The 22,837-nt window shown below is 39.8% G+C and overlaps 2 protein-coding genes across 5 annotated transcripts; one reads left to right on the plus strand and one right to left on the minus strand.

The window, feature by feature from the left end:
* Window positions 1-476: 476 nt before the first annotated feature.
* Window positions 477-7,041, plus strand: TSTD3 (thiosulfate sulfurtransferase like domain containing 3). Of its 3 annotated transcripts, none has more exons than XM_062608472.1 (4): window positions 477-524; window positions 751-921; window positions 1,183-1,342; window positions 2,607-7,041. In XM_062608472.1, the coding sequence occupies exons 1-4, from the start codon at window positions 494-496 to the stop codon at window positions 2,668-2,670; spliced, it is 426 nt and encodes a 141-aa protein (XP_062464456.1). In that variant the 5' UTR covers window positions 477-493; the 3' UTR covers window positions 2,671-7,041. The 3 variants fall into 3 exon arrangements, with proteins under 3 accessions (XP_062464456.1, XP_062464454.1, XP_062464455.1); XM_062608470.1 differs by having other exon boundaries at window positions 478-590; XM_062608471.1 differs by lacking the exon at window positions 477-524 and having other exon boundaries at window positions 531-921.
* Window positions 5,962-22,827, minus strand: CCNC (cyclin C). 2 transcript variants are annotated; one of them, XM_062608468.1, is made up of 12 exons: window positions 22,685-22,827; window positions 21,927-22,033; window positions 18,303-18,387; window positions 17,990-18,059; window positions 16,465-16,516; window positions 14,790-14,845; window positions 13,500-13,535; window positions 11,909-12,000; window positions 11,165-11,232; window positions 10,951-11,030; window positions 8,260-8,378; window positions 5,962-7,674 (listed from the first exon to the last, which is right to left on the minus strand). In XM_062608468.1, exons 1-12 carry the CDS (start codon window positions 22,714-22,716, stop codon window positions 7,620-7,622), a joined length of 852 nt encoding a protein of 283 aa, XP_062464452.1. In that variant the 5' UTR covers window positions 22,717-22,827; the 3' UTR covers window positions 5,962-7,619. The 2 variants fall into 2 exon arrangements, with proteins under 2 accessions (XP_062464452.1, XP_062464453.1); XM_062608469.1 differs by lacking the exons at window positions 18,303-18,387; window positions 22,685-22,827.
* Between the last annotated feature and the right edge of the window lie 10 nt (window positions 22,828-22,837).

The raw sequence follows: 22,837 nt of genomic DNA on the forward strand, positions 1-22,837 counted from the left end.
ATTCCTCATAGGTGAGGTACTCCCTTCCTGTCACCATTTTTGTGGCCCTCCTCAGGACCAACTGATCCATGTCTTTCCTCTACTGAGGACTCTAGAGCTGCATGGGTAATCACCAAAGCAGATTTGCCCTCTACGGGGCAGGATCACCTCCTTTGGCCATGCTGGTTTGGATGTAGCCCAGCACGACTGGTGATTGTATGCCAAGGTGTAAATTTATCAGATGCGAGCATGCAATTATTTTATCAACTGCGAGTCATAAATTGTCATAAATCTGAGAGATCCACAAGAAGAAGGAAAAAGGAAAAAAAGGAAAGAAGGGGAAAAGGGGAAAAAAAAAAAAAACCACAAAAAAAAACCCAAACGCCAAACTAGCTGTTTTTAGCTCCCGAACGTCCCAGCGTCGGAAGGTCTCCGAGTCCCCGCCTCTGAGGTGAAGGCGGTGCCGCCTGGTTAGCCGTCTCCTCCCCGCTGGCGGGGCGGCCCAGCAGCCGCCATGTTGGGAGGCGGGCAGATGGGGCTGAGGGGTTGGTGGGGGGCAGCGCGGGGCGTACGAGCGGCGAGCAGTGGCTGGTGGCCGGCGGCAGCGCTCGGTGAGGCGGGGAGCGGAGCGGCCGCGGGTCCTCTCCCGAGGCGGCCGGCTGGGGAGCCCCTTGTAAAGATGTTAAACACACGGGGCGATGGGCTTCCTTCCTCGAGAGGCCGGGGGAGCGGGCGCCTGCGGTGGTCTGACGGGCTGCGCTTCTCCACCAGGTCCCGGGGCGGCGGGTGCCACCAGCCGTGGGCTCTGCGCCGGAGGAGCGCCGAGCCTGTCCTACCAACAGCTCAAGGACTTGAAGAAGACCAGCGTTCTCCACATAGACGTGCGGGAGAGATGGGAGATCGATAGATCTGGTAAAATCCCGGCGTCTATCAACATACCGCGTGAGTTACTAGCACTGCTACATGGAGACATTGGGTGGTGTCAACGTACGGGTGTAAGTTGCTAACATTGCTGTGGGGATGTTGGGTGTTCCCCTTTGCGTGTTGATCAAAGTGGTGGTGACTGAGCAAAGGGGAGCTATGCTAGACAGTTGCTAGTATGTTGTGAGGCTAAATTTTTCCTCCAGAGGAATTAGAACCTTACAGTGTAAACTTGCCTGTGGATGGAGAATAAAGGAGGCTTTTCTTTCCGGTGTTTCCCAGTGGGTGAATTAGTGGAAGCTCTACAAATGGACCCAACGGAGTTCAAGGAGCGGTACAATCAAAAGATGCCATCTAAGTCGGACCCTGTGGTTTTCTCCTGTTTGGCAGGAACCAGAAGTAAACAAGCACTTGGGTTTGCCATGTCTTTGGGTTTCAGCAGGTATGGCTTCTGTAAGGATGGGATTAGCACGGCCTTCTCCCATCAAGCAGGAATGTTTAACCCTTGCCCACTCAGCTTCTTGTGGGCAAGGATAAAACTTTAAATGGGGACTATAAACAAAACTACTGATGTTTGAGTTAGACACAGCCTCTTGCTTCTGCTTGAAAGACACTGTTGGGCATTCCAGGAAAGTGAAGTGTGTCACCTTGTGAAACCCCCTTGGCATGTGCCACGGGTGGTGCAGTCTCCTGCAAGACCATGCTGCCAGTGACGACTCTCTCACTAAGATGATTTGTTATACAGCTTCATAAGCACTAGCCCTGAGGTGCAGGATGATTGGAAAGGTGGAAAATTGCTCGCTTTGATAGAAGTATGATCTAAATTTCTGAAACCACACCATTTGGTAAATTGCAGTTTTACCTGTACAGTTCACTGTTGACAGAGTACATGTTCACTTTCAATAAAGCATGGGATTGTTTGCCAGGATACATTGCCATGAAGGCAATGGCTAAAAAGAGAATGAGATTGATAGGGAGTGAAAGCAAAAACAATGTTTGGTTGGCAGAACTGTTAAGCCTGTGCCAGAAGGTGGCTCGCTGAAGACTTCAGATAAAATTTAAAAAACTGTTTGTTTGCTCATGTTTTCACTGTGCTGCAGTTTATGAACTGGAATATCCTTGCTAAGGCTAGTAAAAAATACATAACCATGTTCTTATTTTGTAGATACATTGTTCATTGTTTTAGTAAGTGCAGATATCCTGCATTACCTGTTTTTCATGCTGCCTAATTGAAAGAGTTGGTTTTGTGCAGACACTTCTGTTGGATCTGTAGATCATGTAGGTTTGCAAGGAAGTAAAGATCAGTGTTCTGTGTTTGATGACATCTGAAGTATTCAACATAGCAGCGTGTAAATCTCCCACTGCATTGAGCCTGTTCTTTTTAAAAAATGAAGTGGCAAGCTGTTCCATTGACCTGTCTGCTGCTGCTTGCTTGATGTTTGATGTCTAGCATTGTGCCAACTGGAAAAAAAGCATTACAGAACACACTGCATGGCAGCAGGCAGCATTAGAGTATAAGGAATGTTGATCTGTCTCATTGGAACTAGGTACCAGTGTATTTGATTGCAGAGAATTTCTGTAAGGTTTGGTTTTGTTTTTTTCCTCTGATTAGTTTTGGTTTGGGGTTGGATTTTTTTTTTGCCATGTCCTCTTAGATACTTTTCTCAAGAAGACTCCTTAACATTGTATCTTTTGTATATTTTCAGAGTTCAGCAATATGCGGGTGGCTTTGAGGACTGGATAAAACATGAACCTCCAGAGACAAAATGAAGGTAACTCACCCAGCCCTTACTTCATCAAGGCTTCAGGATGATTTGTAGGTTTTGGCATTCAAGCTATGTGTATTCCACTCCCAGAATACAGCACACTCTTCTTTTCTTGTGTAAATGGACACTCAACTTCAAATAGCCATGCATGTTGGTTGCTTGGTTTAAATTATATTTAAAGACTGTGACATGAACAAAGAACATTGAATTTGTTCAACCTTTACTTTGAGCTATGTTTTTTGGTGAACGTATGTAAAGAAAACTTAAGAACTTTACTAAGATTTTTGTATGATGTAGTTTATGGCTGTTTAAACTAATGATGATAGAATAAATAAATTTAGCCTTCCCCAAGTAACTCTCTTTGGTGGTTTGTTTAGAGTAGCTAAACTGCAGATATTCTAATGGAATTGGGGTAACTTTCCTAAGCATGGATTTATTATACTTCATGTGTAGCTGGAGTTCTAAAATAGTTGTTATCAAGGAGTACAAATGTTTAGGTTTGTATTTACACAATTGTAAGGCCAAAACAGCACTACTGATCAGAAAACACAAACGGAAACTGACCTGATGCTAGAATATTTGCTGTTCAAAATGTTGATTCCTTATTTAGAAGTGTATTAATTTTTATATGCAGATCTGTTTCTGAGCACAAAATGCTGTAGCGTTCAGTCGACAGCTTCTCTCAGCAGCTCAGTATCAAGTGAGAACTTGACTGTACTTGAAGTTATTATTAAAGAGAAGTAATAATTTTAGGCTGGAAAATGTAAGGAATCCAAGGAAGTTACTAAACCCCCTTTCTTCTTTTATGTACGTTAATTTGCATGTCTTCAACTTTGAAAAACAAACCAACCCATTGCATCTCCACCTGTAAATACACATAGTCATCATTGTAAGGATTTTTTTGTTTGCTTGGTTGTTATTTTCAATTCTGTTAGCATTTCAGGAGAACTAGCAAAGGTGAGTTGCTTTGACCTCTAGAAAATTGAAGTCCTAGCAAAGAAATTCAGGACTCTTCAGGATGTCTGGAAGAAGGAATTCAAATTTCTGGTCCTGCTCTAACCAGTATTGCAGGCACAGTGCAGTTATCCTATGGCTCTTCCATTCTGACAGTGCAGTCTGCATGGTGAGAAGAGGACCTAAAAAATAAACCTTCTCAAGTTTAGAGAACAGAGAAGAAAAAGTGACTTATCTTAATAGAATTTTATTTCTAGTAGATCCAGCAGTCTCTGCAGTCATTTGTTTCTAGACAACTGTAGCTGGCCCAGCCAGCTGTGTTGCTGGACAATGTATCTTACAGGGATTTCTGTTCTCTCCAGTAATAATTAAAAACCATGTAATGTAGCTGTCGTAATAATGAGTGCCTTTTTTTTCAAAATACCATTGTCTTTTTAGTGGTCTTATTGCTACACTTTATTTTCAATCCATTAAAAAAAACCCAAACAACTTAAGAACCAGAATTTAGACCAATTTCCAAAATAAATGCTTTAGTTTAACTGATGAATTAATAGGAGTAAGATGAAATTAAAATGCCAGAATGAGTAAGGATGTTACCTTGTGGTCAGTTACTCTGCACTATCTTACTCTGGAAAGGTCTTTTTCAGACTGCATCAGGAGGAGTAACAGATGCCAACAGTTTTGTTGGATTTAGCTAAATCCTATGATTTTGCCTGTTTACCATGACTTAGACTGTCAGTTCCACCAGTGCTGTGGGCACATAGTCAAAGGGACAGCCAAAGCTCACTGTTGGCTGTGTTGTGCCAGGACTCACCAGGACTAATGATGCCTTTTGCTCTAGATCACTAAGGTCACACGGAAAATGTTTATCTAAATGTGTAATTAAGCATGCCTAGCTACATTGATTGAGACACCTGACTTCAGTGTGCAAATGAACAAAGCAAGGAGATCTCATCAACTACACTTGGTCAGAATTTAATCTAAGCAGCCAATGCTTCTTTTTGTAGTTTATGTTAAAATTTGTTGGGAATACTTAGAACTACATAACCTCAAAGAATGAACAACAGTTATATTGGGTCACACCAAGATCTGTATAGCCCAATATTTTCTGTTTGGCAGCAACCAGTGCTAAATATCTAAGGAAAACATAAAACAGGGTAAGTGTGCAGTGATACAATCCCCAGATTATTCTCATTTACTACTTCTAGTGCTCTGATACTTCCTTCAGGCTTTGCATGTCCTGGTATATTTGGGTATTTGTAAATTATCAATACAAACGCCTGGCATTCACAGCAGGTGGCACTGGGTGTAACAAGGTGCTGTGAAAAGTTTCCCTTTGTTGCTTCTCAGCTTGTCACATATTGTTTTCATTGCATGCTCCCATTTCTTCTGTCAGAAGTGATGAACAGTTGTCATCAGTCTTCACACTAAAGATTTTCCTAGACCTCAGCTATCTCTTCTGAGCTGAAGAGTTGTGGATTTTTTAATAGGAAAGCCACTCTGTATCACTTATTTTCATAATTTTTATTAGTTGTGGTAGATACAGTTTTTATTAATCTTGGTAGTTTTTTGCAACGTGTTTCTCAAATTACTTGTATCTTGTCAAAGTCAATGATCCTTTGTGTCTATGTATCTTCCTTATATGGATATACAGATATATTTAACTTGCTTTTCAAACTATGGTTTTTGAGTTAACTTGTCTGATCCAGTTCAGTTTGCTTCCATTTAGATTTTTCCTCAGGTCTTTGGCACAGATGGCCTGTGTTTGCTTTGAGACTCCACTATCACCTGTAACCATGTATCTCAGACGATTTTCAGCTACTTCTCTTTTAAAGATACACCTTATTTTTACACATTTCTCTCCTCTGAATGAAGCATGGTAAAGGTAGGGTTTTTTTCTGTCCGGCTGGTAGCAAAGCTGCTGAATTCACATCATCTCCTATCTCCTGTTGTTCCAATTTACATATTTCTTTTCATAACTATCCATCATCGCTGGTAGTTCTTTTGACTGCACTTCATATCCTTTCACTGTTTACACTGGAATCACAGCTGGTAAAACTATCCTAACCTCCCCAGTAGAGAAATTGCTTCTATTTATCATCACGAAGTGGCTGAACTTTCAGCTCTGAGGTTTAGGTCACACAGCTAATTAAGGTGTGAACTTATGTCCACAAAGGTTCCTGAGCAGCAAGAAAACTTTTAGTCACTCCAGACATAATTCTTAATTAATGGTGTGAAATCCCTGATTTCAAAACATTTGCTCTCAGCAGATTATGTGGTACTGTGAGAAGACTGATGTTTACCTAAAGAACAGTTCCTGTTAAAGAACTCCACACAGCAGTCAAGTTGCATTGATTTATTTCTACTCCCCCAGTCCACATTACAAATAGCACATTTTAGACTTCAAGAAACAGAGGCAAATAGCCAAATTCCACTTCATCAATCAAGTGTCTATAAAAGATACGGATCAAATGACAACAAAAGTAGCAAAGACCAAGATGTTTGGGCTTGTTTGCCTAATGTTTTACAAAAATGACCTGAACAGAAATGAATGCTAGTAGCCAAAGGAGCTACATACAACCACATTTCGCTGAATGACCAGCCAATTACAAAGACAGACAGTTACTCACAAAAACTGTTGAGGTTTTTTTCAGGGGATGGTTTGTGGAACCAAGATGCATCACAGAGCAAGAGTTTTTAAGAATTTCCCTCCAGGATTTCAGACCACTGACATGTGTTGTTTCGGGGAAAAAAAAAAATAAATAAAAAAGGAGAACCATGTGACTGCACTCTATCATTCAGTTTTGATATTTTTGGTATTATTACTCAAAATGAAGTTGTACAGAACTTAATTAGAAACAAAGTTACCTAAAAATCAAGAAATTTGATTTAGGCCAATTCCTGACTTCAGTGGGATAACTGCCTGAGTAAGGAACACAGGATACGGCCTTCTGCTTGAAGGAATCTTGTTTTCTCCAGCACATAGTTAACCAAGGAATCCCATTTCAGTTATTCTAAAAAGTTGCTCCTAACATCACAATTAGCCAGTATGAAGCTCACCGAAAGCCTGAACTTCTTAAATAAACTCTACTGAACCACACAAATTCACACTAACAGTGAAGGCAGACTAACAGCGTTTATCTCTTGTACAAAACAAAATCCATAAAAAATGGTAATCATATCCAGATTGGTACTTGATTGTGAACTATTCCAATTGTACTACACAGAACGCTTACTTGCAGAAAAGAAGTCATAGTATGTTGGGTTTTTTTAATTTGTAACACTTGAAATGTTTAAGAAAACTGCAGAATGACTATATATATTGCACTTCTCTGATCAGCTGGGCTACTGTGCTTCATGGCAAAAACACCCTCCAAGTACATCTACTGAGTAAAACAGCTTTCTGCTAACAGAAAAAAAAGGAACTGAATTTCCTTCCTGCAGCTTTCATTAAAACTGTAACAATACTCTTTGCTGGCTTTGTTTCTGAAGGATAGCTGTGTTGTTACTAAATCCACATTTATTGTTTTAAAAAAACAGCAGAACTCAGGGTAATGAATAAATTTAACATACAGGGCACTATCTTCCTTCAGCCACAAACAAAACGAAGACAACACAAGTCATTACACAGTTACACTTAGGCTTCAGGTTACTGTCGCTTTAAAAATAGTTCCCTTCCATAGCAAGTTACAATTTCCTCAAAGCAAACAAACCAAATAAGGACCTACTTGTTTTGAGTGGATGGTGTTAGCCTTTTGCAGCTTGGTTTAATGTTTGATTCCTTACACTGAAAAATCTTAGTACATCTGCTCCAGCGTCAGAGAAAATGATGCAGTTTTAGAGAAAAAGCTTTCAAAATGCTTGACACAAACAAGCTATTTATTCTTCAAGCTCTTTGTCAAAGATGTTACTAAAACCTTCTGTCCATTTCATGAACACAGGAAAGATCCCAGGGTGTCTTGAGTCAAAGTGGTCCATAAAGAAATTCTTTGGAATGTCTTAAGATTGGCTATAGCTAGAGTTCTGGCTACCATTTGGACCCTGTTCTCCTTCACTGTTTGGAAGAAAAAAAAAAAAACAAAAACATGTCTTCAAAAAGATGCATCATATTACATTTTTGGTTTGTTTTTTTTTTTCCTAAGCATTTTGAAAGTAGTAAAAACCTTTTGAAGGAAAATCCTTCCAACATATACACACATAGATTAAGATATTCGGCTCAGTTTCATTAAAAATGCAAAGGTTATTCTCCACATGCATAAATAACTTCAGTCTACTTATTTGAAGAATAACATCAATATATCCCCATGCAGCATGTATGGATATTTAAGCAGTGATATTTAATTACAGTAATTAAATACGACATCAAGCAGGCCTAGTTCCAACAGATCTGGCCCAGCATGGAGCCTCACACTGCCGTTCTTTACATTCCTAAGCTGTATTGATTATATTCTAATCACATTAATGCCCTCCATAAAACAATGTATTCTGCTTCTCACTATTTCCTGAACAATTAGACTGGCAGTTTATAATACAAAGGTCTGCACCATAAAAACATAACACTATACCTCAAACTAAATATAAACTCATTCTGAATATTCCAGTTTTTCCATGTGAAAGGCATATTAAGGAAGTACAGTACCTGTTTGGAGGTGGTTTTGGTTTAGGCATTTTACTAAGAATAGTAGCCATCTCTTTCCTCTCATCAAAGTTCTTCCACTGCTCATACAGCTTCAAAATAACCCTGATTATTTCTAAAATCTGATTAGAAAGAAAAGAGATCCTAAGGTCAGACACAATAATGATTTTATCTTTGCCATAGTCAGTTTAAGTGTGCAATTAATTAAACATGCCCTGAACTGAAATAAAGCAGCACGATTTTCATATTATAAACAGAGATGTCTCACTTAATCTGGGCTCGCAATCAACCATTTTTATAATTAGGTTTTGATTTAATTTTGAAAGGAAGCCTGAACACAATACTTTCCCTCCCATTCAACTGTATATACCACTTCTCCCCTGCAAGCTAAACAGCTTTTTATTTATTTGCAACTACTGCCACAGCTTACAACTGTGCTACAGGGAAAATGCAGACACCTGGCAGCATGACTGCAGCTAGATGACAATGGATTACTAATATAATAACTGATGGCTAGAAATGTTCTACACACATCACAGGCACAGCACATGAAAAATAAAAAGCCCAAAACCACAAGACATTGGTCTTAATTCTGTCCTTCCAAGAAATAAAGAGTCCAGGAGTGTCTGAATTCTTCTTATTCTTAGAATATTCTTATTATTTTACACTTATATACATATAATAAGAATAGTTGGAATTTCATATTCCATTTCTGGAACTGTAAGCATTCTCTACCAGTTTGGACATTTTCTATCTACTGAACCTCAACTGCCTTTATTTCCTATTAAATTTCTAATGCAATATTTTATATAAAAGCTGGACAATGTTCAGTTTGTAATTTTATGAATTATTCCCTAATTCAATAAAGTTGACTTCTTTCATAGAATCATAGAATAGTTAGGGTTGGAAAGGACCTTAAGATCATCTCGTTCCAACCCCCCTGCCATGGGCAGGGACACCTCACACTAAACCATGCCACCCAAGGCTCTGTCCAACCTGGACTTGAACACCGCCAGGGATGGAGCATTCACAACTTCCCTGGGCAACCCATTCCGGTGCCTCACCACCCTAACAGGAAAGAATTTCCTACTTATATCCAATCTAAACTTCTCCTGTTTAAGTTTTAACCCATTACCCCTTGTCCTGTCACTACAGTCTCTAATGAAGAGTCCCTCCCCAGCATCCCTATAGGCCCCCTTCAGATACTGGAAGGCTGCTATGAGGTCTCCATGCAGCCTTCTCTCCTCCAGGCTGAACAGCCCCAACTTCCTCAGCCTGTCTTCATACGGGAGGTGCTCCAGTCCCCTGATCATCCTTGTGGCCCTCCTCTGGACTTGTTCCAACAGTTCCATGTCCTTTTTATGTTGAACCAGAACTGCACACAATACTCCAAGTGAGGTCTCACGAGAGCAGAGGGGCAGGATCACCTCCTTCAATGTGCTGGTCACACTCCTTTTGATACAGCCCAGGATACGGTTGGCTTTCTGGGCTGCAAGCGCACACTGAAGCTGGGTCATGTTACGTTTCTCATCAAAAATCTTCTTTTTAATACATGGACTTTGATTATATATCCTTGAAACAAAAGTCACAGTTGACTAAAAGGTACATGGTGTTAATGTTAAAAAAATCATCCTTAGATTGTATCACTGGCAACCATGACATGTAAACATTCAAACATGTTCAGTACCAAGCTTATGGTAACCTTATCTGTCAAATGTAGGCTGGTTCTCCTCTGCTGCCAGTTGATTGTCACCCTGCTTTTACATGCATGACAGCATAATTCACAGAGTGCCTGATGCAGCTCAGCATCCACACTGTGCTTAAATTTGAAGACAAATCCTGGAATAAAAATACAATGCCAGGATACCATCAGTGGGCTAAAGGGCAATACTGAGGGCACGGAGGGCAATGGTGTGTTTCATCCGTAATACCCTATTTAATTCCAGACAGTTTCAAAAAAGGAAGACTGAAAAATATGTGCCAAGTGAAACAGCGTGATATGAAGCATGAGTGCTAAGCAAGCTCCAGCTTGCTTGCTGGAGCTAAACAAAGATTAAATAAATCAACCTAAAGACTGAAAGGAACTAGTGAAGATGAACAACATTACTGGTATGAGAACAACTGTGCCTTGGAACCTGATAAATTTAAGAAGGGGATTATTTGACACAGATTTTGCAATAGCAGGAACTCAACTGAATAATCTTGGCATTCCTCTATTTAACACTGACTGACGTCATGGTCCTGGTCATCCTGAAAGTGTTAAGCACGTTTTACACTGCTATTCTAGGCACAGTTATAGGGAGAAAATCAGAACAGTATGCAGGCACAATGCTGAAAGGTGAATCAGAAAATCACATGCACTAGAATTTAAATGTCGAACTCATGCTGGCAATCTTGGATGATGAAAAACACAGGGAATTCATTTTTCTGGAAAAAAAAATGCAAAGGATATGGGGTTTATATTTCCATCTGAAAAATGGCAACACTTACAATAGTTCTGTCCTGACTTTCAGAGCAGGCTGATAACCAAATGATCTGACATTGTCTCTCCCTGTCAGATACACCTAATTTCAACAGTACCTAACATATGATCACTGAATGAAGTTCAAAATCAGTACTGCAGACATGTAAGACAGTAGTTTTATAACCATGACTACCATTTCTGGTCAGTCCACAACAGGTGGCACAAATTACCTTTTCCATATCAACAGACAGCTCAGCAAACCATTGCCTTGCATCCTTCTGCTGGACAACACAGGCCACATGTAGGCAAGCTGCAAAGATCAGGTGACACGGATACTGAATAAAGATCCACTCTTTATACAGTTAAAAACATTCTATGTTTCATAAACAGCACATGGAATACATCCATTTAAACATGGCAAGAGACATTACTTCTGTTACTTACCTAGAGCTATCATAAAAGGAGGGTACAGCAGACAAAGATCAGTTCTATATGTGTCATTCACTATCCTCCTGTGCAAGAAAGAACTCGTAAGTATTGTCCTATTCACCTTTAGACTATATGATTTCAAAAACTGCTGTCAGTTTATACATATTTTGCCAGTTCCTCAGATGGTAGAAGCTGTGAGGCTTTGTAAAAAATCTAAAGCCTTTCACTTTCTTCCTTGTAGTCACAGCAGAAGTCTATTCGGAAGTACCATAAATGTCTTTCTGCAGAGGGTGCTGACATACACTGTAAAATAATTATCCATGTTTTACAAATAAATAAGAGCAAGCGTAAAAGTGGTACTTTCTTTCTGTACTTGAGAAATAGTTCAAGACTGAGAGTTCTGCTAACACAGCTGAAAACCCCTATATACTGCTTCTACCTTCTATTACAAGATACAGCAGAAAGCCCACTTTGATAGAAAAAGATTACCTCTGCTCATAGTCACCATTCTGTACTGTAAAAAACTGCTATTAGATCTAGTCTAAAAAAAAAAATTAGACCACAGTGACATAAAATCATTTCAGAGCTAAAGACAGAATAAGCTAAGTCAGGGACATATCCTGCACAGGTTAACTAGGGCACCCTTCATATTCAAATATGGCTAAGCCTGCTTTTGCTTAACCACCTTTGAAACATAACTGTTAAATACTTGCTTTCTTTCTGCAAGGAAGCACTATTGTTAATCACTCTCTTCATTACCATGCAAGAGGTAGCAGCATGTCTTCTTGGCCCATATCTTGTACATATTGGAGCAAAGGTCTATAAGGATGATATACTATCAAACAGCAGTCCTAGGAAAAATGTCAACGGGATGAAAAGTTAGGTTACAATGCAGAACATGTTGTCAGTTCATATTAAAACCATCTAGTTTACAAGTCAATTACTGATTATTTTTTTTAAGTAGCGTTCTGACACCTAACCCTGCTCTAATGAGGGCAGAGCTCTCTCTAGAATACCATTACATAGCATGGTTGCCAGTCCATCAACATCTTTCCCCTAAGAGACAGAGAAAGCCACATCTGCAGCACACTGAAACCTCATTTGCTTACAAACCCGTAATTCCCACTCGGAAATACAAAACACTGCCAGAAAACAGTCTGTCACTAAATACCATACATGGAAAGCATGCCAAAATAATTGACACTGGTTTGGAAAGAAAGAAAGAAAGGAAAGAAAAGAAAAAAAAAATCCACTGCTCTCAAATCCCTTCTTTTCGGGCCCAGGTTGATGTAAACAAGAAAGAATAACCCTCTTGCAGAAAGCAGCCAACTATATACTGAAGGAGCACTATAGGGAAAAGCCACATTAAGTTACATGTGCTGAACACTGAAGTGAAACAGTTATTACACATACTATATATTAGATAGCATACTGAAAAACTAAGCTAATTCCCAAAATCCTACTTCTTGTAAACACAGTTATTTGTATAAAACTCATGTATTCAAAACTCAAGAGTTACTGCCATACTGCAGAGGTATCTAGCACTAAATCTAAAGGTTATCTATAAAGGGGTTATAACAACTCTAGGCACAAACAAAAACTTTTGATACAGCTTCCTCTGTGTCCTGTTCCCAAAACATATCCTTTCCTGGCTGCTGCCTTTCTTGCTAGACTCCCTGGCTTCTCTCTCCTCTTCTCTGCACTTGCACTTGGGCAGAACTACTCTAGTAGAGCAAGCTTGGTGCCTATAGGCAGAAACTGAGCACCACTTTACCGAAGCCCCCTAAGAAGCCTGGTCTGCATGGTTTCAGCTGCCCTAGAAAACGCAGAAAACATAGCTCCGGGTTCTTCCAGGCAAGAAGAAAAAGGCATAGAAAGAATACAATTCTTCATGCTCTTGACAGTCCATTCATCTGGGGAAATAAGGACACTGACATCCTTGTCTCTGCAGCAGGACTTATATACAATTACCTTTCTTTTAAAAAAAGAAACAGTTCTGGAAACAGAACTTTGATTTTACCCATCACAACAGCGCCCTAACCACTGGGATGCAAAGCCAAAGGTGATCCTCCTGGCCCCACTCTCCTGCAATATGCCCTCTTTAAGTCCAGCTTCAACACAAGGACGTGAGAATGCCCTCACTCAGCTTAGACGACAGCACAGTAATTATGATATTCTGCTGAAAATGTAAATGCTAGATCTGCATGGACATCATTCTAAAACTGGAGGGGGGCGTGGAAGAAGACAGCCTAATGCATATTTCATAGCAACACAAAATTCAAAATATTCATCAGTAAAAAGTAAACCGAGGCAACAGTAAAAAAAACAAAAAACAAAAAACACCACTTACCATTAATTCTAAGAGATAGAATTCACATTCTAGTATCTGCAAAGAAGTAAAATCACAGTTAAACAGCAGCATGTTTCAGAGAGTAGAAAGAATTAACCACCAGGCAGAATTTCAACACACATTTCCAGCAATTCTGAATGCATTTCATCTGAAGCTACAAAACCAAATAAAAATCAAATTACCATTAGCAATTTCCTTACCACCATTGTAACTTAACTCCAGTCCTAATAACAATGCATTTAAGCATTCTGGATCAACTTTACTAGGAGAGACTACCTAATTCGCAGTACTTGTCTAATTTGTTCCAACACTTGGCAGCAACGAATTGTTCCCAGTGTATTAACAATTAACAAGCAATAGAGAAATCCTTTTGTAGAATTAAAGCCTCTTCACCAGACCACTAACATGCCAAATGGCCTTTTAAAGTATTTTCAGATTTAATTTCACATTAAATGTTTAGTCCAATTGTAGTAATTAAATCAGCTCTTATTTTCCATAGAGACAGTGACGTATTAGTAGTACCAAAGAAAAGACTGCTTTGGCTATAGGAAAGCGATACTCCCAAATATATTTCCATATGCCTTTATCTCCAAAATAGCAGCGCAGTTTTACTGCGAAGACTTAGATATTTTATATTCTTGATGTATCATTTGGCTTTCTAGACTGGATGAAAAGCCAACCAACAGAAAAGTAGTATTTGTCACAGTTGATCTAAACATAATTAGGTCTGGTTTAACCTTCACGATACTCCAGCACAGGTCAAAACTGGTTTCAAGAAAAATGACGAAAATTCTTAACATTGTGGCCAAGAATGCCTTGAAAACCACTGATAAACCTAAATTTTAAGTCATAAATAAATTTATTTTTCAAAAGCCATTACATTTTACAGGCAAAACCAAAACTGTTTTCTGTAAGCCAATTCCTCCTTTGTGCAAGCTTGGAAGCATCCCAGGTGCAAGGGCTATTTACTTTCCCTGCAGCAATGTATTTGTAAACAAGAACATTCAAAAAAGAGCTCAAAAAATCTCTCTTATCATCATACTGCATTACTATTTCAGTAATATATATATATATTATAGCATTCCTGTAAACAATTTAAGGAAAGATTATATAAGATTTATTACTTTTAAAGGCAACTTCGGCAAAAGTATATCCGAAACTCATTATGAGCAACCTGATATATGAGTACGAAAATATTTCTTTCTTAGAATTTAAAAGATAAGATTTCCTGCTGCAATTATTTGTCTTTTAATTTATTTGATCAAACTGTGTTTTGAACAAAATACTTACATGGTTCATCCTATAAGGAAACTCCTTCGGAAAGGCATACGAAAACCTAGTTTTCACTACAGTAAAGAAAAATCAGTATGTTAAATATTATGTAATTAACACTTTTATTTGTTTTCCTTTCTGTTAGTTCGTGTGTATATAGCCCTTCACATCCATTTGGCAGCACAACTACTTGCAATACAAAAGGTTTTTATTTGAAGGAGAAAAGTTAAGTTATAAGATTCAAGATCCTCAAACGGAAAGAGAAATACACCTGAAACCTAGATTTGCACAGGTACTCAGCCACTTGTCTGCTGCTTTGGGCATTATTAAATGATCTGGTCAACCAACAACAACTAGCTTATGGACACTTAACTTTCCATGAGTTATCATTCATAGAGCTATTGACCTACTGATGTCACTCCGAATCTGGTGATCCCGTCAGGACCTCGGTTCCAACACTAAATCCAAATGAGATTTTCACATGGTGTTTTTTTTACACAGGCTTGATCCTCCACCATGCAAGCTTTTAAATGACATCATGGTCTCCACTTCCATGAAATAGAGCATTTCAGGGCAGGCAGAAGTTCTAGGTCTGAAGGAATAACTGGGGGGAAAATCTGCTATGGGATTCTGACACTTAGGATTTTCAGAAACAGCACAGCTCAGGACCAGATGTCCAAGTAAAATCAGCTACTGCATATTTACCAAAATCCGTCTTTCTCATTGATTCATCAAAACTGCCACATAGATCTGTGCTTTGAATTGCTACTGATGTAAAAAACAGCAACTCTTACTGCTAAATCCAGTACTGGTCTTGGTTATGCTGGCACTGAAGATGCGTTTCAATCCCTGGTGGTGGAACTGTCATATGGCCAGCCCCATGGACTGATATACTTACTACATGTGGAGGCTACAGATACAGCCAGTCACCTGTCCCCTCAATGGCTAAGAGGGATTTCAAAGTCACTGACCTACATTTTGAAGAGCACAGCCAGAAATCGTCTACTGAGAGCAGCTGGACCTTCTGGGTCAAATTATAATATTCTGTTAAGGAAGCCATCACTTTAAGACCTTGATGGATAAGATGCAAGTTACAGGAACTGGGAAATACAAGGCGAGTGGGAAAGACAGAGAATTAACTACTGTGCGATTTTATTGCATTTATTTGTGAACAATATATAGGTTGTAAAATGTACTTTTATAAATATCATGTGCAAAGACTAACTTTATAATGAGGGGTGCTGGGAAAAAGGATTCAAAAAAACCAAGGAGGTATACAGCCTTCCAATAATTCTGAAAAGAGGTACTTCCATGAAGCCATATCTTTAATAAGACAAATAAAGCCCTAAGCTTCCAATTCTACCTTTTGAGTAGTTCAGAATTCAGTTTACTATTTGAGACTGTTTATAAACCTCAATAGTTTAATTTTATTACTTTGGTTTTATTTATGTTTGGCATAAGTTCCAATCAGAATCAAACTAACACAGAAAGGACCTGTCTGATCTATATTTAGAAACAGAAGTTGTTTATTCTAAATGGCTTTAACTGGATCCTAGAAGTCAACACACAAGCCCCACCATGACATGGTAAGACACCTTTTAACATCAAGCAAACATAAAAACCCACAAAGAAAATGTCAGATCTCCCTACAGAGGTACCTAACCACAGTGTAATGGAAATCACTGATACTTACATACAGAAGTAGCAGCAGAAATCAACCTTGTATTTGAAACAACACCAAATTCCTGAAGAAAAAGAATGATAAATGATGTGAACCACCTGAAACACTATATACTCACACTGTTATCAAATTAAAATAATAGCTTCTTACTAAACTGGGCTTCTATTATGCAGTATTTCCCCCCACACACCCCTTTTTCTTTTTAAGGTGAAGAGGGTAAACTCTTAGGTAAAGAGTTTTTTTCATCAGTTAGTTACTTTGTTGTTTGAGTTGTGAGGAATAGTAAATATTTATGAAAGGAACTAAAGCCACAAAAGCTCAGATTGCTAACACTCCACATACAAAATAGACAAGAGGGCTTCAAGAAAGTATATTGGTTTTCCTTACCCCACTTGGGAGGAAAAACTACCTTTAGGAACCGATCTTTAACTACCTTCCCTATTATGTTTCCATGAAGCCTTAGCTCCTCTGCTGAGACAGTCAGCAAGCTGAAAATTTTCTGTATATGCTGTTCTTCCAGAGAAGTGTATAGCTGAAATATTACTACTGAAGCTGCCCTCTAAAGCTGCAGAAACTTTAGCATAGGGAGGGCTGCACAGACTTCTAGTATTTGTTCTAAAATATAAGATACATGTATATGTATACACTCTATGTCTGTACCTTCTTAAAGGCTTAAAATACTCTCTCCAATACACTTTCTCTTCCAAACACTGAAAGGTATCACAGTATTTGTACAGACAACAGCACCACATGCAGACACTGGCTTAGCAGGACTGCTTCTACCATCACTAGGTATTTCAGTTCCTCCTGTAAAATTCATTTGCATTGACATATCACAGATTGGCCACTGTGTTTTTTTTTTTTTTTCCCATTAAGTAGACACTTCTCAAACAGCTGAAAAATTTCCTGCATTACAAAGGATTAAGAGCAGTGCCCAGCTGATGCTAACTCTTGGCCACATTCAAATTGGACTTCTAATGGTAGAGGCATGGAGCCTTCTCAATACTAATGGATCAGTTCCTTACAATAGTTTCTCAAAGATGACATATGAGCTACAATACACTTTTAATTCAAGTAATGAAAGTGTGGTAAACTCTGAGAATCCCTGACTATATGTAGGGAAAATATATGAAAGGGAAAAGGGTCATCAGGAAAAAATTTCAAATTAGGTTTTAAAGTCTGAGTAAACATAAATAAGGAAAAACACACTAGAAAGGAGACACTTCACAATTTGAGATATTTGAGTATGTAAATATGTAAACACTGTATCACAGTGAAACAGCCATTTAAAATACTCCTTCCAATTTTCAGAGGTCCTTCAGGGTTAGTAGTTCAGACAAAACTGAAAGATCAAATATTAAATAACATGTTTGAAGACCTTCTCCATCTCCTTTTCTCAAATGCTATAGAAATCTATACAAAAAAAAAGAGAGAAGGTTTCAAACCCCAAAGCATGAAGAAAAATTTACAAGTTCTAAACGTTTTCTCTCTCTCATACATCACATAATTTACATTAAAAAATCGTAATACTTCATACCTCTACTTTGGATGCCAAAAACACACACGTAGGAGCCATTAATACTGGATCTATACTTTTTAGGGAATATCTGAAATGTTATAACAAAATTATAATATGTTGTTTCATACACGTAGAACGATTAATCTATTAAGAGCACCACACTTCCTTTTGAAAAAGCAAAGCTTAAGTTAACTTTATTAGCATAAAAGTTTTATACCATCCAGAAAACAAAAGTGGCACTGGTTTTAATACAGAACTGCATATTAAAAGGGCTACCAAAATGTGCCTAGCAAATGTTTTATTCTTGTACCATCATAGTAAACAGTCCTACCTGGCATAGAATCTCTTGAAGTAGACTGTAGCAGTGGCAATAACTTGTTGTCTTAATTTAAGATGTTCACCTAAAGCCTGGATAACTTAAAAAAAAAAAAAATGAACAGAAGCTTGAGTTGAGTTTTTACAACAACTTGACACCAAATAGCACAGGATCCAACATATGACTAGCTCTGGGGATGCTAAGGAGCAGCTGCAGCCTTCTCCCCCAGTTCAGATACGTAGTTCTGGTGAAATAACGCGTTCCTGTAAACCTACAGACCTGCAGCTGAAGAAGCAGCGCTGCATCCTGAAGCTTGTGGACACCTTTGAAAAGGGAAAAGTAACTTCATTGTGTACAAAGTGGGTATGATCTTTAAGAAGATGACAACACAAATCTCAGAGGGGTAAAGCTTGAGTATTCCATTTTAGAGCAAAACAAGATCAAACACTTAAAATGTAAGTCTATGGCTTTTCAGTGCTGTGGAAAATGATGGTTTGGGTTCTGTTTTGGGCTTTTTTTCAAACAACTAAAGCTGCCAACACAAACATGGTCATTAAATTTGGCAGAGACAGCAGGTGTTAAAAAAATGACATATTTAGTCCAGGGAGAGGGGGTGGGAGACCAGAGGAAGCAGTCAGCTGCTCCATCACAGTGGTCCTCTGCCAGTTGGCCGAGAAACAACCCTGGTGTCATCTGTGCAGGTAGCTCTTGTTTGGCCTCCCAGGCAAAGGAAAAGTGCCAAGCAAATTAGATGCATCAAACTGAGATTAAGTGCAGTGGTTGGATATAGAGAATGGCACACTGAAACACAAGGTTATTACCTGTTATTTTTCCCATACTTTTTTGCGGCCATTATTCTGCGCAAGGCTTCTCAGTCACTACTTAAGCACCCAAGTCCAGATTTCTTTTCCCTATGCTCTTATCCCATATCCCTTGGGAACAGTCAGGCTACACCCTACTCTCACTTCTAATGAGCATCACAGCATTTTAAAACATGCAAATATCAAAGGCATTGTTGGCTAGAAAAGGGTGGAAGGTAGGAGATAAAGGAGAAAACCACCCTGAACAGCATGGATGACTTTTTCCCCCCCCCACAGGAAAAGGTAAGTAATTTGATACCCACTACGATTACCCAAAGCAACATTAAGTCCCTGTCCGTGTCACATCACTGCTTTCCTAAAGAGAAGAATGCCAAATTGAGCCTAGCTGGCCAGGGACAGTAGGACAAGCAATACTGCCAGACAGGAGCTTAAGCCTGGTATGCAGTATCTCTACAAATATTAAAATATTTATCCGCATACCTTGGGAGGTTTGAAAGGATTTTTTCCTTTGATTAAACCATGGGGCTACAAAGCTGCCCTGCTACTAGAGCATCAGGAAAAAATCAAATATGCAGATAAACAGAATTCTCCAAATATGTTTCTTACTCCCATGGGATTTTCAGGAACAGTTAGGCCATCTGCTGTCAGAGAAAAATCAAGTCTGGTTTAGGGAAAAAAATGGACAAGAGCCTAGAGAGACTTAATGAAATGGAAGCTTGTATATGCTGGGAAAAAGTCCAATACTTGTAATTAATTTTTAAATTATTTTAAAAGAAACTACTGGATTACTTATTCCCTTCTGTTTACAATATAAGTGGTTTCAGTGGGGGGGTTAATAAAAATTATTTAAAATCTGAGTATCTTGAGAAGCCTGTAACACAACCATTACAGCTTCTGCCCTAAATCAGTAAGGGAAGTCAATTAATGTGCTTTTCAACCAAAAACTCTAAGACTTGGTGATCCAAAGAAAGACATCAACGTCAGTTTCCCTTTTTGAACGATTTCAGAATATGACAGTTTTCTTTCTTTAGAGTATTAACATTCTGAATAGTTGTGCATGGCCATACAATCAGTTGGTGATCTACTGTACTCGTTTTCCAAAGAGAAGGAACAGGAAACTGCCTCTCTCCATGCAATTTTTTGGTTGCTTTAGGGAACAACCATGTCTTGGGCAGACACACTCTAAATGTGACAAGCCATGCCCAAGACTCATATCCTTACTTAGGTAATGCAAAAAGTAGGAGAGAAGAGGGGGAGGCTCTATGAATCCAAAGCAGGGTCCTGTTCAGAGGCAGGTGTTGATAATACAACGCATATCAAGGGCATGAAGAAGGCAAGCTCTGGCTGAGGTGTCACCAGTGCACAGCAGCCCCTGTCCATCCTCCCTGTGACAGTGGCTCACTTGGCTACCGAAGGGGTAAAAGCCTAGCACGACTCTCCTCCATGGCAGGTTGTGTTCATACACGCACAAAGGAGATGCTGGCAGACCTGTTCTCCAGCTGCTGCAGGTCGCACACTGTACCTTCAGGGGAGGCAAGGAGTGCCAAGAAAAAGAAGCCTGAGAACCGCAAACTGAAACCAACTTGTCTACGTTATAAAATTCTGCTTACTCAAGAAAAATACTGAAGTGAAACATTTTTAAAAGCCTATTTTGTAATTCAAATTGTTAGTGAAAATTAGCACAGAAATAGTTTTAGAAATACCAGTACTCCATCTTCTCTTTTTGCATTATGAAGCTATGACACTTTGTTTTAAACTGAAGGAATTTCAGGAATTAATCGAATAGGTAAATCATTACTAGCTTGATTTCCTGGTGCTGTGTAAGTGATAACACAGATGTATCCACAGGAATCAGATTTGCAGCATACACAATTATTACAAAAATAGCTATGCTAAGAGAGAAGCTGGGACAAGTATCTTTCACAGATACCATTCCAGCACTGACATAACATCTTTCAGCAGCCTTGGGAAAGTCACTTCTCTGTCTCCAGTCCAGCCAGATAGCATTCTCTACTTTAAAAGACTGCTGTGAAAAAAACATTTAAATAGCTGTCTATAAATAAACTGCTCCTTTGCAATATCCTTGCTTAGGGAGTGGTTTGGGTTTTTTTTAACACTGTACTATTGCACAGAAAAGAGTTTAATTGCCTCTGTAATCTGAAATGCTCTAGCACGATGGTTCATATGGTTAAATACTTTGCAGGACCAAATTAAGACTTAGATAACTTCATAGGCAAGCCCCAGACACTGGGAGAACAGGCTGCCTGCCAACAGCTCTTGGAAACTTATAGACAACGTGAGAGCCGCTCGGTGCTAGGGAATGAATGAGTCACAAGGCAAGACACAGGCTGTGGTGCAGGTTTCAAAGAACATAACTGAGCACTAGCAACAAGTTTCAAAGCTTTGCTCTTCAACAGGACTGCGCAGATGGGACAAAACACCACATCTTAATGGCCCACCAAAAGCCCAGTCTGAGTATTATTGTTTACATTACGCCCTTCCTATACTAGGTTAGCAGGTTCTCCTTGCTTCTCCTCTTTGGTTAAGAACCTCTTGAAAATAAGAAAATGTACTAAATGTACAAATGGGATTTGTCCTAAAACATTATATGTGCAGCTAGCCTGCCTGCAGGTTCTCCTGAATTGTGTTAATACCACAAACAAATGCCAATGTTACTGATATTCTAATTTTTTTGTCAAAACAGGTTGTGAAAGCATATGTAGCATCACAATGAAAACATTACATTCTCTAGGCAATTCAAACTTGCATTTAGATGTGGCAGACAACACATTTTATAGCAGAAATAAAACAGTTTTACCATTAGTAAAAAATATCTGTAGCTTCCAATATTCTTCTTCAGTCAGAAATTTCAAGTCTTTCTGGCGTTCCTTCAATAGGTCTTGTTTATCCAAAATCCATTGCAAACTAAAGGGAGGTAAAATAATGTCAGCAACTCTTTGTCAAGATTACACCTTTTACTGTATAAACAGACTACAGACTGAGGCTCAGGTTTGAACGGCTAGTGACCTTTAACATACAATCCTCTCACGCCACCATTCTCTACAGGTTTTTACAGACACGAAAAAGCACTGTCTAGCAAGGGCCAGGATTATTAGCCTTTACCTACAGCAAACTAAACTGGCTTTATAGACCTTACACTGACACTCACCAGCAAGCTTTACGCTATATTTAGTACTTCACAGGCACCCATTTAAACCTCAACGCGCTCACCACGAGGTGGTTTAACGCAGACCGGCCTGGGTGTCCCGCCACCGAGAGAAAATATACCCCACCGCAGGGGCCGCGGCTGCCTGCCTCGGCCGCCCGAGACCCGGGCACGGCCCGGGAGAGCCCCGACTTTGAAGCCGCAGCCACTGCAGCCGGGCTCCCGGCAGGGCTCCGCGCCGAGCAGGCCCCGCCGCCGCCGGGACCCGCGGCCCACTGCTGCGCCGCGCCCCTCATCCCCGCTGGGCCTCCGGCAGCGTCCTGCCCCGCGCCCCCGGCCCGGCAATGAATGGACAAAGCGTCGCGGCGGCCCGCAGCCCCCCCTCCCGCCCCCGCGGCGGCGGCACCCACTAGTGCGAGCTCTGCCAGAAGTTCCCGGCCATGGGGAGCGGAGCTCAGGAGCGGGAGGAGGCGCCCGGGCCCGCGATGCCCCGGCCCCGCCGCGCCAGCGCCGCCGCCCCCGCGCCGGCAGCAGGAAGGAGGCGGCCGCGGCCGCCGCCACCG

Source organism: Pezoporus occidentalis, unplaced genomic scaffold (genome assembly GCF_034315485.1).
Source record: "Pezoporus occidentalis ecotype Australia unplaced genomic scaffold, CSIRO_AGI_Poc_V1 ctg13, whole genome shotgun sequence".
In the NCBI taxonomy this organism is placed as follows: Eukaryota; Metazoa; Chordata; class Aves; order Psittaciformes; family Psittacidae; genus Pezoporus; species Pezoporus occidentalis.

What these genes read in the sequence shown, in the direction of transcription:
- CCNC (XM_062608468.1), bottom strand. Translation starts at nt 22,716, where the DNA reads ATGGCCGGGAACTTCTGGCAGAGCTCGCACTA. An exon ending in TTCCTTATAGGATGAACCAT is followed by an intron (nt 13,536 to 14,789) that starts GTAAGTATTTTG and finishes ACTTCTTTGCAG; the next exon opens with ATACTAGAATGTGAATTCTA. An exon ending in ATGCTGCTACCTCTTGCATG is followed by an intron (nt 11,233 to 11,908) that starts GTAATGAAGAGA and finishes TTTCTTGCACAG; the next exon opens with GAGGATAGTGAATGACACAT.
- TSTD3 (XM_062608470.1), top strand. Translation starts at nt 494, where the DNA reads ATGTTGGGAGGCGGGCAGATGGGGCTGAGGGGTTGGTGGGGGGCAGCG. An exon ending in GTGGCCGGCGGCAGCGCTCG is followed by an intron (nt 591 to 750) that starts GTGAGGCGGGGA and finishes CTTCTCCACCAG; the next exon opens with GTCCCGGGGCGGCGGGTGCC. An exon ending in ATGTCTTTGGGTTTCAGCAG is followed by an intron (nt 1,343 to 2,606) that starts GTATGGCTTCTG and finishes GTATATTTTCAG; the next exon opens with AGTTCAGCAATATGCGGGTG.